This window comes from Hydra vulgaris, chromosome 14 (genome assembly GCF_038396675.1).
Source record: "Hydra vulgaris chromosome 14, alternate assembly HydraT2T_AEP".
In the NCBI taxonomy this organism is placed as follows: Eukaryota; Metazoa; Cnidaria; class Hydrozoa; order Anthoathecata; family Hydridae; genus Hydra; species Hydra vulgaris.
Genome location: NC_088933.1, coordinates 16,727,501 through 16,740,192, shown reverse-complemented (window position 1 = coordinate 16,740,192; position 12,692 = coordinate 16,727,501). Strand labels below are relative to the sequence as shown.

The window sequence follows — 12,692 nt, the reverse complement described above, 5'->3', positions numbered from 1 at the left end:
TAAAAGTAATGAAATTTATATATAAGATACAGTTATAAAAGACCTAGTCTTATTTTTTATATTTTTTATAAATATTATAATATGATTGTATACTTTTATACCATACTACTTATACTATACTTTTATTTTATAAAACTATATACAAAGTTATAAACTTATATAAAACGTTTTCATATAGTGGGGATTTAGAGAAAAAATGTTTGTGCACTATACTTGTTTATGTTTCGATATTTAAAAAAAATTAAATGATCAAGCTTTTTGCGGTGGAAATTTTATAGTAGCAATTTCTATCAAATATTTTTTAAATTTAATCTCATTAGCAGAAAATAAAAGTTTTCATTAAGATTAAGTCAAAGATTACTAATAAAATTAATAAACTCATAAACAAATATTTTGGATCACTGTTTTCTCTGGTTTATGCATTATCAAAATCTTCCTAAAATACCGTCTACCGCTTGTTCATCATGCTCCTGTTTGTGCAACATCATCTTCTACATTCGTATCCTAATCGAATGTAGAAGATCTGATTTCGTCTGATTTCGATTGATTCGTATCCTGATCGTCTGTTTCGTAACCTGATTTGTAACCGCCAAAAACGAGGGTAAAATAGTTAGCATTTTAAATGTAAATTCATAAATCAAAATTGGAATTACACAGAACAATTTTACATATAGAGGATTTTCTGAATGGTAGTTTCTGAAATACCCTGCACCACCCATGTTTATTTTTGACATTAAAAAGTTAGTAACGTTGCGACATAACACATGCAGTGGTTTTTACCAGCTCTGTTTCACCAATTTTCTTTAGCAAATGTAACTAAATTGAGCTAAAATGCATAAAAAATAAATATTTAGTTATTAAACCTCTTGATTATTGCAAAGATGAATAACTACTGTTACACAATCATACTAGCCTTTACAAAATGAATTTAATTCTGAACCAATCTGTGTTTACTGGGAAAATTTTTGTAATATTTATTGTAAAATTAGTAGAAATTTCAAGAAACTGCTTTGCCATCTTTACAATTACAGATTAATGAAAGAAAATTTCAAGTCTATAAAGCAAGTCTTTCTCGAATTTAACTCTTGGAGTTTTGATAACAAAAAAATAAACAAAGGCAAAAAAAAAAAACATTTTTACTGACTTTTAGATAAGGTAAAAATAAATTTACCCATTTAATTGGGTAGTGAATTAGTTGTCGATAATATGATTTAAAAATAAGCAAATGAGAAACGTAAATAAGCGACAAGTTTTATCTTTTTAAATTTTTTTTTTCTTTTTCTTTTTAGACTGATTGTTTAAAATTAGCATCACTTCAAGGTGTCAAAAATAAGCATCACTTCAAGGTGTCAAAAATTAGCATCACTTCAAGGTGTCAAAAATTAGCATCACTTCAAGGTGTCAAAAATTAGCATCACTTCAAGGTGTCAAAAATTAGCATCACTTCAAGGTGTCAAAAATTAGCATCACTTCAAGGTGTCAAAAATTAGCATCACTTCAAGGTGTCAAAAATTAGCATCACTTCAAGGTGTCAAAAATTAGCATCACTTCAAGGTGTCAAAAATTAGCATCACTTCAAGGTGTCAAAAATTAGCATCACTTCAAGGTGTCAAAAATTAGCATCACTTCAAGGTGTCAAAAATTAGCATCACTTCAAGGTGTCAAAAATTAGCATCACTTCAAGGTGTCAAAAATTAGCATCACTTCAAGGTGTCAAAAATTAGCATCACTTCAAGGTGTCAAAAATTAGCATCACTTCAAGGTGTCAAAAATTAGCATCACTTCAAGGTGTCAAAAATTAGCATCACTTCAAGGTGTCAAAAATTAGCATCACTTCAAGGTGTCAAAAATTAGCATCACTTCAAGGTGTCAAAAATTAGCATCACTTCAAGGTGTCAAAAATTAGCATCACTTCAAGGTGTCAAAAATTAGCATCACTTCAAGGTGTCAAAAATTAGCATCACTTCAAGGTGTCAAAAATTAGCATCACTTCAAGGTGTCAAAAATTAGCATCACTTCAAGGTGTCAAAAATTAGCATCACTTCAAGGTGTCAAAAATTAGCATCACTTCAAGGTGTCAAAAATTAGCATCACTTCAAGGTGTCAAAAATTAGCATCACTTCAAGGTGTCAAAAATTAGCATCACTTCAAGGTGTCAAAAATTAGCATCACTTCAAGGTGTCAAAAATTAGCATCACTTCAAGGTGTCAAAAATTAGCATCACTTCAAGGTGTCAAAAATTAGCATCACTTCAAGGTGTCAAAAATTAGCATCACTTCAAGGTGTCAAAAATTAGCATCACTTCAAGGTGTCAAAAATTAGCATCACTTCAAGGTGTCAAAAATTGTCGAGTAAAAATACTTTTTATAAAAAAAATAACGCAATGCATATTAGTGTTGTGACCAAAACTAAAAATTGTAACTAACTTAACTAAAAAAACCTAACTTTTTAGACTAACTAATTTTAGTCGACTAAGTTTTTATTTTGCGAAAAATATATTGTTACTTTTACCCAAAAAAAAATTTTTTAAATCTTGTTTGAGCGCCATTTTTTTAATAACAAATTGCTGTAAGTTACAATTTAGATCTCCATGGCATCTTTTTCAAAGTTGATTTTCAGAATTTTTCAAGTTTTCGGAGAAGACTTTTTTTTCTCAAGTTTGCGAGATATACACTTAGAGTTTTGTAATAGTAAAAAAAACTGTATCCAATTAATCCCCCCTTATTACTAAGTACTTGTTTTAACTTCCAAAAGTTTCCTTTTCGGAAGTAGCACTTGAGAAATGAGCGCTTTCGATAACTACGTTTCGAAATCTATAAAGGAAGTTTATTCGCCTAACTGCAAGAAATGTGAAAATGAAATATCTGTATATATCAAACTGTTTGTAATGAAATTTTATCTTCAGTATAGCAACATATTAAATTTTTACTAGTTTGTTTTTTCAAAATCGCGGTGATTAGAGCGTGAGAACAAAAATACCCCAACAAGTTCGCTTTCCCAACCCCGAATTAGACGTTTAATTAAACTGCAGAATGTTAATTAAACGTTCAAAGGGTGCCTTTTTTAGACTCCGTGCCCATTGGGTGTTTATAAACAGTTGCAACAACCGCATTGGTAGTTTTCTCAGAGCTGGGAAAAAATTCTAATAATCAAATTTGATTTAATACGTTACGAATTTGATTTGACTGGCCCCTATGAACCATAATTGGGACATTCAATCGCCACAATAATGTGCCATCGTGTGTGAAAATTTCATGGCATAGGTTATTCAGTTTTTAGTACTAAATCTTGTTTTAATCGACTCATTTTAGTTACGCTAAAAAGTTAGTCGGCTAAATTTAGTTACGCTAAAAAGTTAGTCGACTAAATTTAGTTAGACTAAAAAGTTAGTCGACTAGTTTTAGTTAGACTAAAAAGTTAGTCGACTAAATTTTGTTAGACTAAAAAGTTAGTCGACTAAATTTAGTTACGCTAAAAAGTTAGTCGACTAAATTTAGTTAGACTAAAAAGTTAGTCGACTAAATTCAGTTAGACTAAAAAGTTAGTCGACTAATTTATTTACGCTAAAAAGTTACTAAATTTAGTTAGACTAAAACTAACCTTAACTCCCACCCCTAATGCATATATAAAGTTACAAACTTTTATTTAAAAAGTAAATAAGTTTCTTTTTGGATTCGAAAAAAAAATTCTCTTTTACAAATAAATTTCAATAAAAAACTTTTTTATAAAAAAATTAATCTCTTTTTAGTCAAAATGCTTTTAAAATTGATGTTTTGAATAAATAAATTGTGCAATCATTATGACAAGTGGTATAATATTAAAGAGAATTTAACATAATCTGAAAATAACAAGAAAAAACTTTAAAAACATAATGCTAGTTGATTACATTTTTTTTTTTAAATTATCTATTAACAACGAATCCGCTAATCTCGCTCGAATGAGCTACCTGCTCGAACGAGCTACCTGCTCGAACGAGCTACCTACTCGAACGAGTTACTTAATCGGACGGATAGTAAATTTTGACTCAGAAGTTTCTAATTTTTCGCATCTATCAATTGCGTTTAATTACAAACTTACTTCGATAAGTCTATTAAAACTGAATTTTATCTAAATCACTTATTATCAAATATCAATAAAGTTAAAAACTTTTAAATCCATAAGTAGTTATCCAAATTCGATGTCATTAAGTTTGCCATTGTCCTCAATTTAAGGTAGGAGAACGCAATCAAAATTTTGTTTTGGATAAAATTAGGAGGATAAGGGTAACCTTATATGCTTTCAATTAAAAATTTTTTACATTACGTTTTGTTTGATGGTTTAATTTAATGTTATTTGTTAACTTTCCGTTAAAAAAAACCTCAATATAACTTTTGTGTTTCTTATCAAAAAAATGTCATTTAATGTGAAAACTGCTTAGATATAATAGATATAATTATGTGAAACATAACTTTGAAATAAGCATGTGATTTTTTTAGAATCATCACTTAACCTTAAGTTGTTTACCGTACATCGCTCAGGAATATAATTTTAAACAAATAGATAGATGAAAAAAAATTTAAATAAGATTATATCTAATAGCTGATGGTGAAATAATAATATTAGTAATTAAAAAAAATAAAAACAAAAAACTTGGACATCATATACGTATTGACGTTTAACAAAGGCTTATTATATCTGTTATTCCGGCGCATTTAAAAAATAAATTGTTATTGTAAGACAAATTTATAACGGCTTTAAATATTTCAAGTTAAGAAAATTCCAAATAATTTGCAGTTTATATTCACGTTTTTAAACATTTTAGAATGCTGAAGAGTTTTTTATTAATTACGATATTGTATTTATTTGTGGAATTCAAAAAAGCGGAACCTTATAGTAAGGAGAATTACATTATGAATTATTATTTTTTATAAGTAACTATACTAAAACAACAATATGATTTATTAAACGAAACAATTATTTATTAATATAATAACAACAATAACAACAAAAACAATAATAACATATATGTATATCTTAACGAGTTTCCCGTACCGATATAATTGTTATACAAACGATATCTATAATAAAAGATATCTATACATAATATGGTTTCCATATTTCTATTACCAAAAAAGAGGACACACGACACATTAAATCAAATTCAAAATATTTAATAATAAAAAGTATTTCAGAAAAAATAAAAATTATCATTAGTCAGGAAAGTCATTTATCTTTTTTTATCCAGTCATATTTTGCACTTTTAATTCTTCTCAGTATTAATGCATTTGTTTTTAATAATCATAAAATCCATTGCAAGTATATGTTATAAAGTATATTTCACTAAAAGAACTCCTTTTACTGACTCCACTGATAAGTTACTTCTTTCTTTTGACCATTGGATGTTCATAAAAAAAATCATTTTCCCACATTAGCATTATTGTGCCATTATAGCAACAAAAAAAAAAAAAACAAAAAAATTAAGCAATTTTTATAGCTGTGGGTGACATACACTTAGATTGTTCAAAATATTGAGTCAGCTTTTGTTTAGTTGAAGCACTTGAATATTCTTCAATATCATCATAAGCAAATTTATTTAATTTCACTTTGACACTGCTAAATTGATCAAAGCACTTTACATCATCAATTTCAATGAATCTGTCAGCTAAGAAATACAAGCAGTTTTTTATACTTTCCCATTTTGGTATTTCATTCAGAAGCATCCAAGAAAATTATTCAAAGTCATTTATTGATTGCCAACTAAATTCTTCTAAATATTTCAGACAAGTAGCATACATGTTTATTACATCATTACAAAAGACATTACATTCAGTGTCATATCCATCTTCTCTCGACTTTCTGAGCATTCCTTTAACTGTCATTAGCAAGAATTTTTGTTCAAATCTTTCATTCAATTTAGTATTCAACTTCAACAAAGTCACAGTATTCTTTTAATTTTTCAGTACGAACTGTTTAATGCTAAAATATTGATATATCTTATAATTAAGATATATCTTATAATTAAGATATATCTTATAATTAAGATATATCTTATAATTAAGATATATCTTATAATTAAGATTTATCTTATAATTAAGATATATCAATTAATTATAATATAATAAAATTATTATAAGATAGTTGTTTCAACATCAACATTTAGTTTATCTGTACTATGATGAACACAGTTGTTTAGGATGTGTACTGCGCAACCTACACCAATTAAAGATGGTTTTGATTCTTGTAATCCTGAAATTATGTTATTTCCTGTGTCTGCTCTGTTAAGACCACCAAAATTTGTATTTGTATTATCAGCAGTAAAGGAAATCACCTAGTCATATAATCCAAGTTTTTTCAAAGATGTTGTTATGTGATCACTTATAGTTTTAGATGTTTCATCTTTTTATCTCTTCCTTTTTGAATGATTGATTGAATTTTATCTTTTCTTTTTTGATTTTAATAGATTGAGTTCCACCATTTTTCCAATAAAAATATTGAATTAAGGTAGAAAACATTTTTATACTTTTATGGTTACTACTATCTATGGATACTCCACAAAATGGTATTCCATTTAGTTTAAATGGCTTTATAGCTAACTAAACTGAATGTGGAGCCAGTACGTTATTAATAATGGCTTCTGTTTTTGTTCAAGCACTACAAAATTTTTTGGTTATCTCAGAATCTTGAAATGTTTTCCCAAACAGGTTTCTAGTGCAATCAAAGGAACTGTAACTTTGATGGTGTTTAACAACGTGAATAACAAATGTACCTTCTGCAGCAGCAACTGAATTTTCTTCTTTACTGCCTGTTTTTACACAATAGGATGTTATCTTGTTTGATAAAATGTTACTTCAAACAGCATTCTTATGCTTATTTGAAATTATGTGGTATTCGGAGTCACCTTTGCCTTTGTTGGTCACAGATATAAATATACCATTATGACAAATTAAATTAAACATCCTACTTCTCAGTCATCATAACCATGCTTAAAACACTCAAATTTATCTTTTAATTCAGTTGTAAGTTTGCATTTGCATTTAGGCATATCAACTAAGAACTTAAATTCTAATTTATATCAATTAAGAGAGATTAGCAGGCAGTAAGAGGCGCAGTTAAGTTGTTAGTTTGTAAATACAACAATCAACATGTAATACTGAATGCACAAAGTTTAGTAAATAACACATTAAAAATGCGCTGAAAGGTTTTTTAAATATTAAACCTCACCCAGTATACACAATTTTTTAAATTTACCTTATATCTTTAATTAGTAGCCACACTCATTTGCTTTTATTAACTGTTAATCATTATCTATAAAATAATTTTATTGTATACTCAGACACTAATTTTATGCTTAAAAAAGAGGACAAATCAGGGGACGTAGAATGAGGATGTATTTATTATGGTAACCCTAATAAATAATCCAATTTTGTTTGCTTTTTTCTGTTTTTGTATAAACCTGATCTTGGAAAAACAAAAAAATGCAAACATATATATATATATAAAATATATATATATATAATATATATAAAAAAAATATATATAAAATATATATATATATTATATATATTATATATATATATACATGGATATATGTAATATATATATATATATATATATATATATATATATAAATATATATATATATATATACATACATACACATGCATATATCTGCATACATACATATATATATATATATACATACATATATATATATATATATATATATATATATATATATGTATAGATACATACATACACATGCATATATCTGCATACATACATATATATATATACATACATATATATATATATATATATATATATATATATATATATATATATATATATATATGTATATATATATATATACATATATATATACATATATTATTATAATATTACATATATCCATGTATATATATATAATATATATATATATATTTTATACTTTCTTAAACTAGAAAACATTTTTTTGGACGACATTATTGATAGTGTCGTAATTCTTTTATATTTTAAACGTTAAATTTAAATTCAAGGAATAATTTTTTGTGTAGTAGCAACCAAAATACTTTATAACCCTAATGTAATTTAACGATCGCAACTTTCTTTCTCACAAGTTTGAATGCGAACACATTTTTCAATATTGTGAAAAGAAGACGTGTTGTTTGAGCATTTTCAATAAATTGGTAGAATGACAAAAAAAAAATTACATTTAATAGTTTTTACATTTTCAGTTCTATATATGCTCAAAATTTAAATATTAAATATGGAATTTTTAAAAAAATTAAATAAAAGAGGAGATTTCATATTTTTTTCTGAAATCCCCCGGAGGCTTATTTTTTGCCTTAAAATCCAAAGATCTCCGGGCAAATCCGGAGATATGGGAATCCTGCATCCGCCCCTGTATATATATATATATATATACAGGGGCGGATGCAGGATTTTAACTTACCCAGCCAAAAAAAAGCGCCTTACGCCATGTTATAAGTGACGCAACTACGCCCAAAAGGCAAATAGATTTAAAAAAAGGCAGGGGGGGGGCTAAGAGCAAGGGGGGATCTGGACCAGGTAGTAAAGGAGGAAAGGGGCAACTTATTGATTCGGGCAATCCAAACCATCTAATGAAGTAAGATTTACAGGTTCAATAATAAAAAAAAAAGCATATAAAGCAGGCAAGCCCAAAAAATAGAATTTGCACTTCACAAAAAATAGAATTTGCACTTCACAAAAAATAGAATTTCAATTTTCATGCCATTTTGAAACAGCCTCCCAAATTTACTTACATTTTTTACAATATTTCAACGAACATCTAAAGGATGGGGGGGGGGGGGCAATCGCCCCGATAGCGTCCCCCTATGTATCCATTTAAATCCTCCTGCCCTAGGGCTTGGGCATTTAAAAATGTTTTTTTTTCTATTGCAGTAAGAAGCTCATATCTTTTACTTAGAAACTTTTTTTAACCAAATATGTTTCTTATTAAAAGAGCTGCAGATTCTTTTCTACCATATTGGCTCAACTCATTACATTAATAAATATATAAAACAACAAATAATTGTTTCGCCCAATATCAGGGCTCATCAGCATGTCTAGGAGCATATTTTTTTCCAGACATGGACAATTGGAAAAATAAAAATTAAGAACAGAAAGAGATAGACAAATACAAACAGATTTATATATATAGTCAAATAAAAGGTTATATATATTTTTATATTACAAGATTTTATGAAAAAAGTTAAATCAAGTAAACTTTAACAACAAGTAAGATCATTTTTAATCAAATGAAAATAAAGGTAATGGTTTTTGACAACAATTACAGTAAAATAACTGGTTTATATGGCACAAAAACTTAAGAATGTTACGTTGATTGAGAGAAAATTTATTTAAAGTTATTTTTATTGTTTTTTTTTACTTTGTAGCTAAATTAGAAAATGATAGAAAAAGATTGTCAATGTCAGAAAGAGATGATCAATGTTGGCCCAAAGTATGATCACTAATCATATAGTTAATCCCAAACCAAAGTATGGGGTTACATATAACCTACCCTGTTAAGGACACTATTAATGTCTTAGCCTTTCCAGGGGTTTCCATGCCTCTTTGTTAGCTGTTACATGAAGAGCGATGATAATGGACAAGATTTTATTAATATAAAGAAGTTGGTGTGTGTTAGAATAAGCAGCATCAACACAACAACAATTGAAATCAAGTCGTCTATTTTTTATAGAAAAGCTATTAATAACATTATCAATACAAGGAACAATTTCTTGATGGATATACATTAATGCCAAACCGTTAAGTCGATCTTCTGACATTGTTGTACTTGTATAGTCTTTTAACCGACGCATAACAGAAAAACTCCTCTCACATAAAGTAGCAGGAAGTGTTCCTAGTACCCTTATAGCTATCTTAATATTTTCAAATCCAAGAAATGATATTGATTTAAGAATTAAAGATATATTGTCAGGAATAGTCCCAGAGAAACTTTCCCAATATTTTTTCCAAAGAACTAGTTCCCCATTCAACGCATTGATATTAGGAAAATCATCTATATAAAAATTACAGAATGTTATAAACTGATGCCTCCAACGCAATTGGGTTTTGGGTCTTTTAAGAAAAGAAATGATAAACGGAATAATTGCTAACCCTTTATATGCAGCTACAGTTTCTGGTTTAAATCTTGTAGATACAGATGTAGATACATGATCTATATGAGGGATAGTAACTTTTGAAATATTCTGAAACAGACTCTGATGGAACATTAGAACGATTTTTTTGAATAGAACAGGTTTTTGGTTTCGTAACCAAAATGTCAACTTTACTTGAAAGCAAACATGATGCTTCGTAGCAGCTATTTTGAAATGCATCTATATCATTTCAGATGGAAACAAATGTATTTTTAAGAGCTGTAATAAGGTGCAAACCGTCTAAGACATCAATATATTTTGATTGCAGTAACCAAGTAACAGGTAAAGTAAAATCAAAGATATGTGTTGTCACAACTAAAGTAAAGATGAATTGAAAAGTGCTAATGGAATTTAAAAAAGTAGAAGATTTTTTGTGTGCGTCTTTGTTAAAAGAACACTCAGGGGAAGTCATGGTACATAAAGCATGGAAAATCAATCAATAATTTTCAACTATCTATACGCTCAATCCATCTTTTTTTTTTGTTTTGTTATTTTTGTTATTTTTTTGTTTGTTATTTCACCTCCCCAAAGCCCAGAAGGCCACTACAGATGAGGAGGCTACTTAATTGTGGTTATAACCCTCTCTCAACTCTATAACTCCGAAATATGAACCTTGACGAACAAGGCCGCTGCGCGGAGAAATAAGTTGAGCGCGGTACTACCAGGGATCCAGATACAGATATCCTTCCAATTTTTTTTTATGTGTCTGAGGTTCAAGCTCTAAAATGCTAGCTTCTAAAAGCCTTTGTCTATTTTCCGAATAATTAAAAAAATAAGAAAGTTGATGAGTTTTATCAAAAACCTCTAAGACTAATTGGACATTGCACGATTCACAAACAGATATGTTTAGTCGATGGCTATGACAATGTGTATACAGAGCCTTTGAATTTATATTTAGAACCTGAGCAGACAGACCATTTATATACCCAGAAACAGAAACAGCTCCGTCATATCCTTGACCCCTACAGTTTTTTATGTCTAGATTCAAGTTGCTTACACAATTTAAAAGAACATTTAACAAATCTTTTCCTTTAGTCCCTTTACTACAATGAATAAATTGATTAAAGTCTTTTCTGAAACTAAAATCACTATCAACAAATTGTAAAACTAATGACATTTGCTCTTTAGTAGATAAGTCACAAGCTTCATCTGCAATTATTGAAAAAAAACATTTTTGTGAACTTCAGATAAAATAAATTCACTATTTCTTCACCACAGCATTTAATAATTTCATTTTGTGAAGTTTTCGAAATATAGGAGGCATTCTTTGAACAACTATTAAAATGAGAGCCCAAATCATTATTTCCATTGTGCACAGCAAAATTTAAAAGTTTATTGAAACAACCAGTTTCACATTTCGAATATTCTCCAGCCTCTGAAAGTTATTGGGAATCAAATCTGTGGCCTCTTAAAGGTGTATTTTTTTTAACATTAGCATCAATAACGACATTTATTGGTTGACTTATGCCTTAGGCATGCCTCAAATAAATATTAAAAACAGGCATAGTAAATGCATGTAAACCATTTTCCGTTGACTCATGCTTTGAAAATGATCTAATAGCATCAGACCAATTATTGAAAGGCTCCAAATACAAATTTGTTAACTTACGCAATCTTAGTTTGAATTTATTGCCAAATAATACACAAGCTAAACAAAAGCGCCATCAGTACTTTTAAAATACTGATGGGGCTATACTAATGAATACTTATTTACCTTAGCCAAGAAAACTCTTTCAACCAAAGAAATCTAAACTGATGACCAGAATCTTTTGGAAAAATATAATCTTTATTAGGTATAAACATATTTTTAGTTAATAAAAAAATTTCATTGTCAGATAAAAATTCAACCTTTTGTCTAAAGAAAGCAACATCATTTTGCTCAAAAGATTGCACAGAATTTGGTACTTCTATAGGTGGTAAAATAACGTTTGGAGGGCATACAATATTATCATTATTAAAATTAGGTACTTTCCCAATGCTCGAAGATTGTGGAATAAAAAGAAGGTTTTGATAGAACACTGTCCTTAGATGTTCTTGAGAAGTCTTTTTTTGATGTTAATGATTGAGAAGATGTCGTTGATTGAGAAGAAGACATTGCTGATTGAGAAGAAAAACTATTTGATTTTAGATTACAAGATGTATTTTGAAAGACTACACTAGCAGTTTTTAAGTCTGGGTTTGTTTTATGAAAGAATCTAAGGATAGAATAAGGCTTTTTATTTGGATTTTTAGCTTCTGCACTGGGTACAATTGTAGCAACTTGATCAATGGTTTCCAATAAATTAAAAACAACAAAAAACAACAGTTTCAAAAATTTTTTTTTTTCAAAAAAAATTTTTGAAACTGTTGTTTTTAATTTATTGGAAAGTTTACGCTTTTTAGGAACAAATATCAGTGGAACATAGTGATTATGCAGAAATGCACTTGACTGAAAATTCCCATCATAACAAAACAAATGGTAGTACGTGGTGAGATCTCTTGATTAAAAAATATTTTGTATTTTTCAACACAAAAACCTGGGTAACAGGAAAC

The 12,692-nt window shown here is 28.3% G+C and overlaps 2 protein-coding genes across 5 annotated transcripts in view; one reads left to right on the top strand and one right to left on the bottom strand.

The window, feature by feature from the left end:
- The window catches only part of LOC100213111 (GTP:AMP phosphotransferase AK3, mitochondrial), a 102,371-nt gene that overhangs the window by 51,302 nt on the left and 38,377 nt on the right, over positions 1–12,692 (bottom strand). The gene's annotated exons all lie outside the window — the stretch shown is intronic.
- LOC100203949 (adhesion G protein-coupled receptor L2) overlaps positions 4,483–12,692 on the top strand; it is a 105,499-nt gene continuing 97,289 nt past the window's right edge. For 2 of the 4 annotated variants that reach the window (XM_065817327.1, XM_065817326.1), the window contains exon 1: positions 4,650–4,872. Coding sequence is in view for 2 of the 4 variants with exons in the window: in XM_065817325.1 (XP_065673397.1) it covers positions 4,803–4,872 (70 nt within the window). In the remaining 2 variants the exon portion in view is untranslated. Of the gene's footprint in view, positions 4,873–12,692 lie in introns of all 4 variants that reach the window. The other 2 variants (XM_065817325.1, XM_065817324.1) reach the window with 2 other exon arrangements.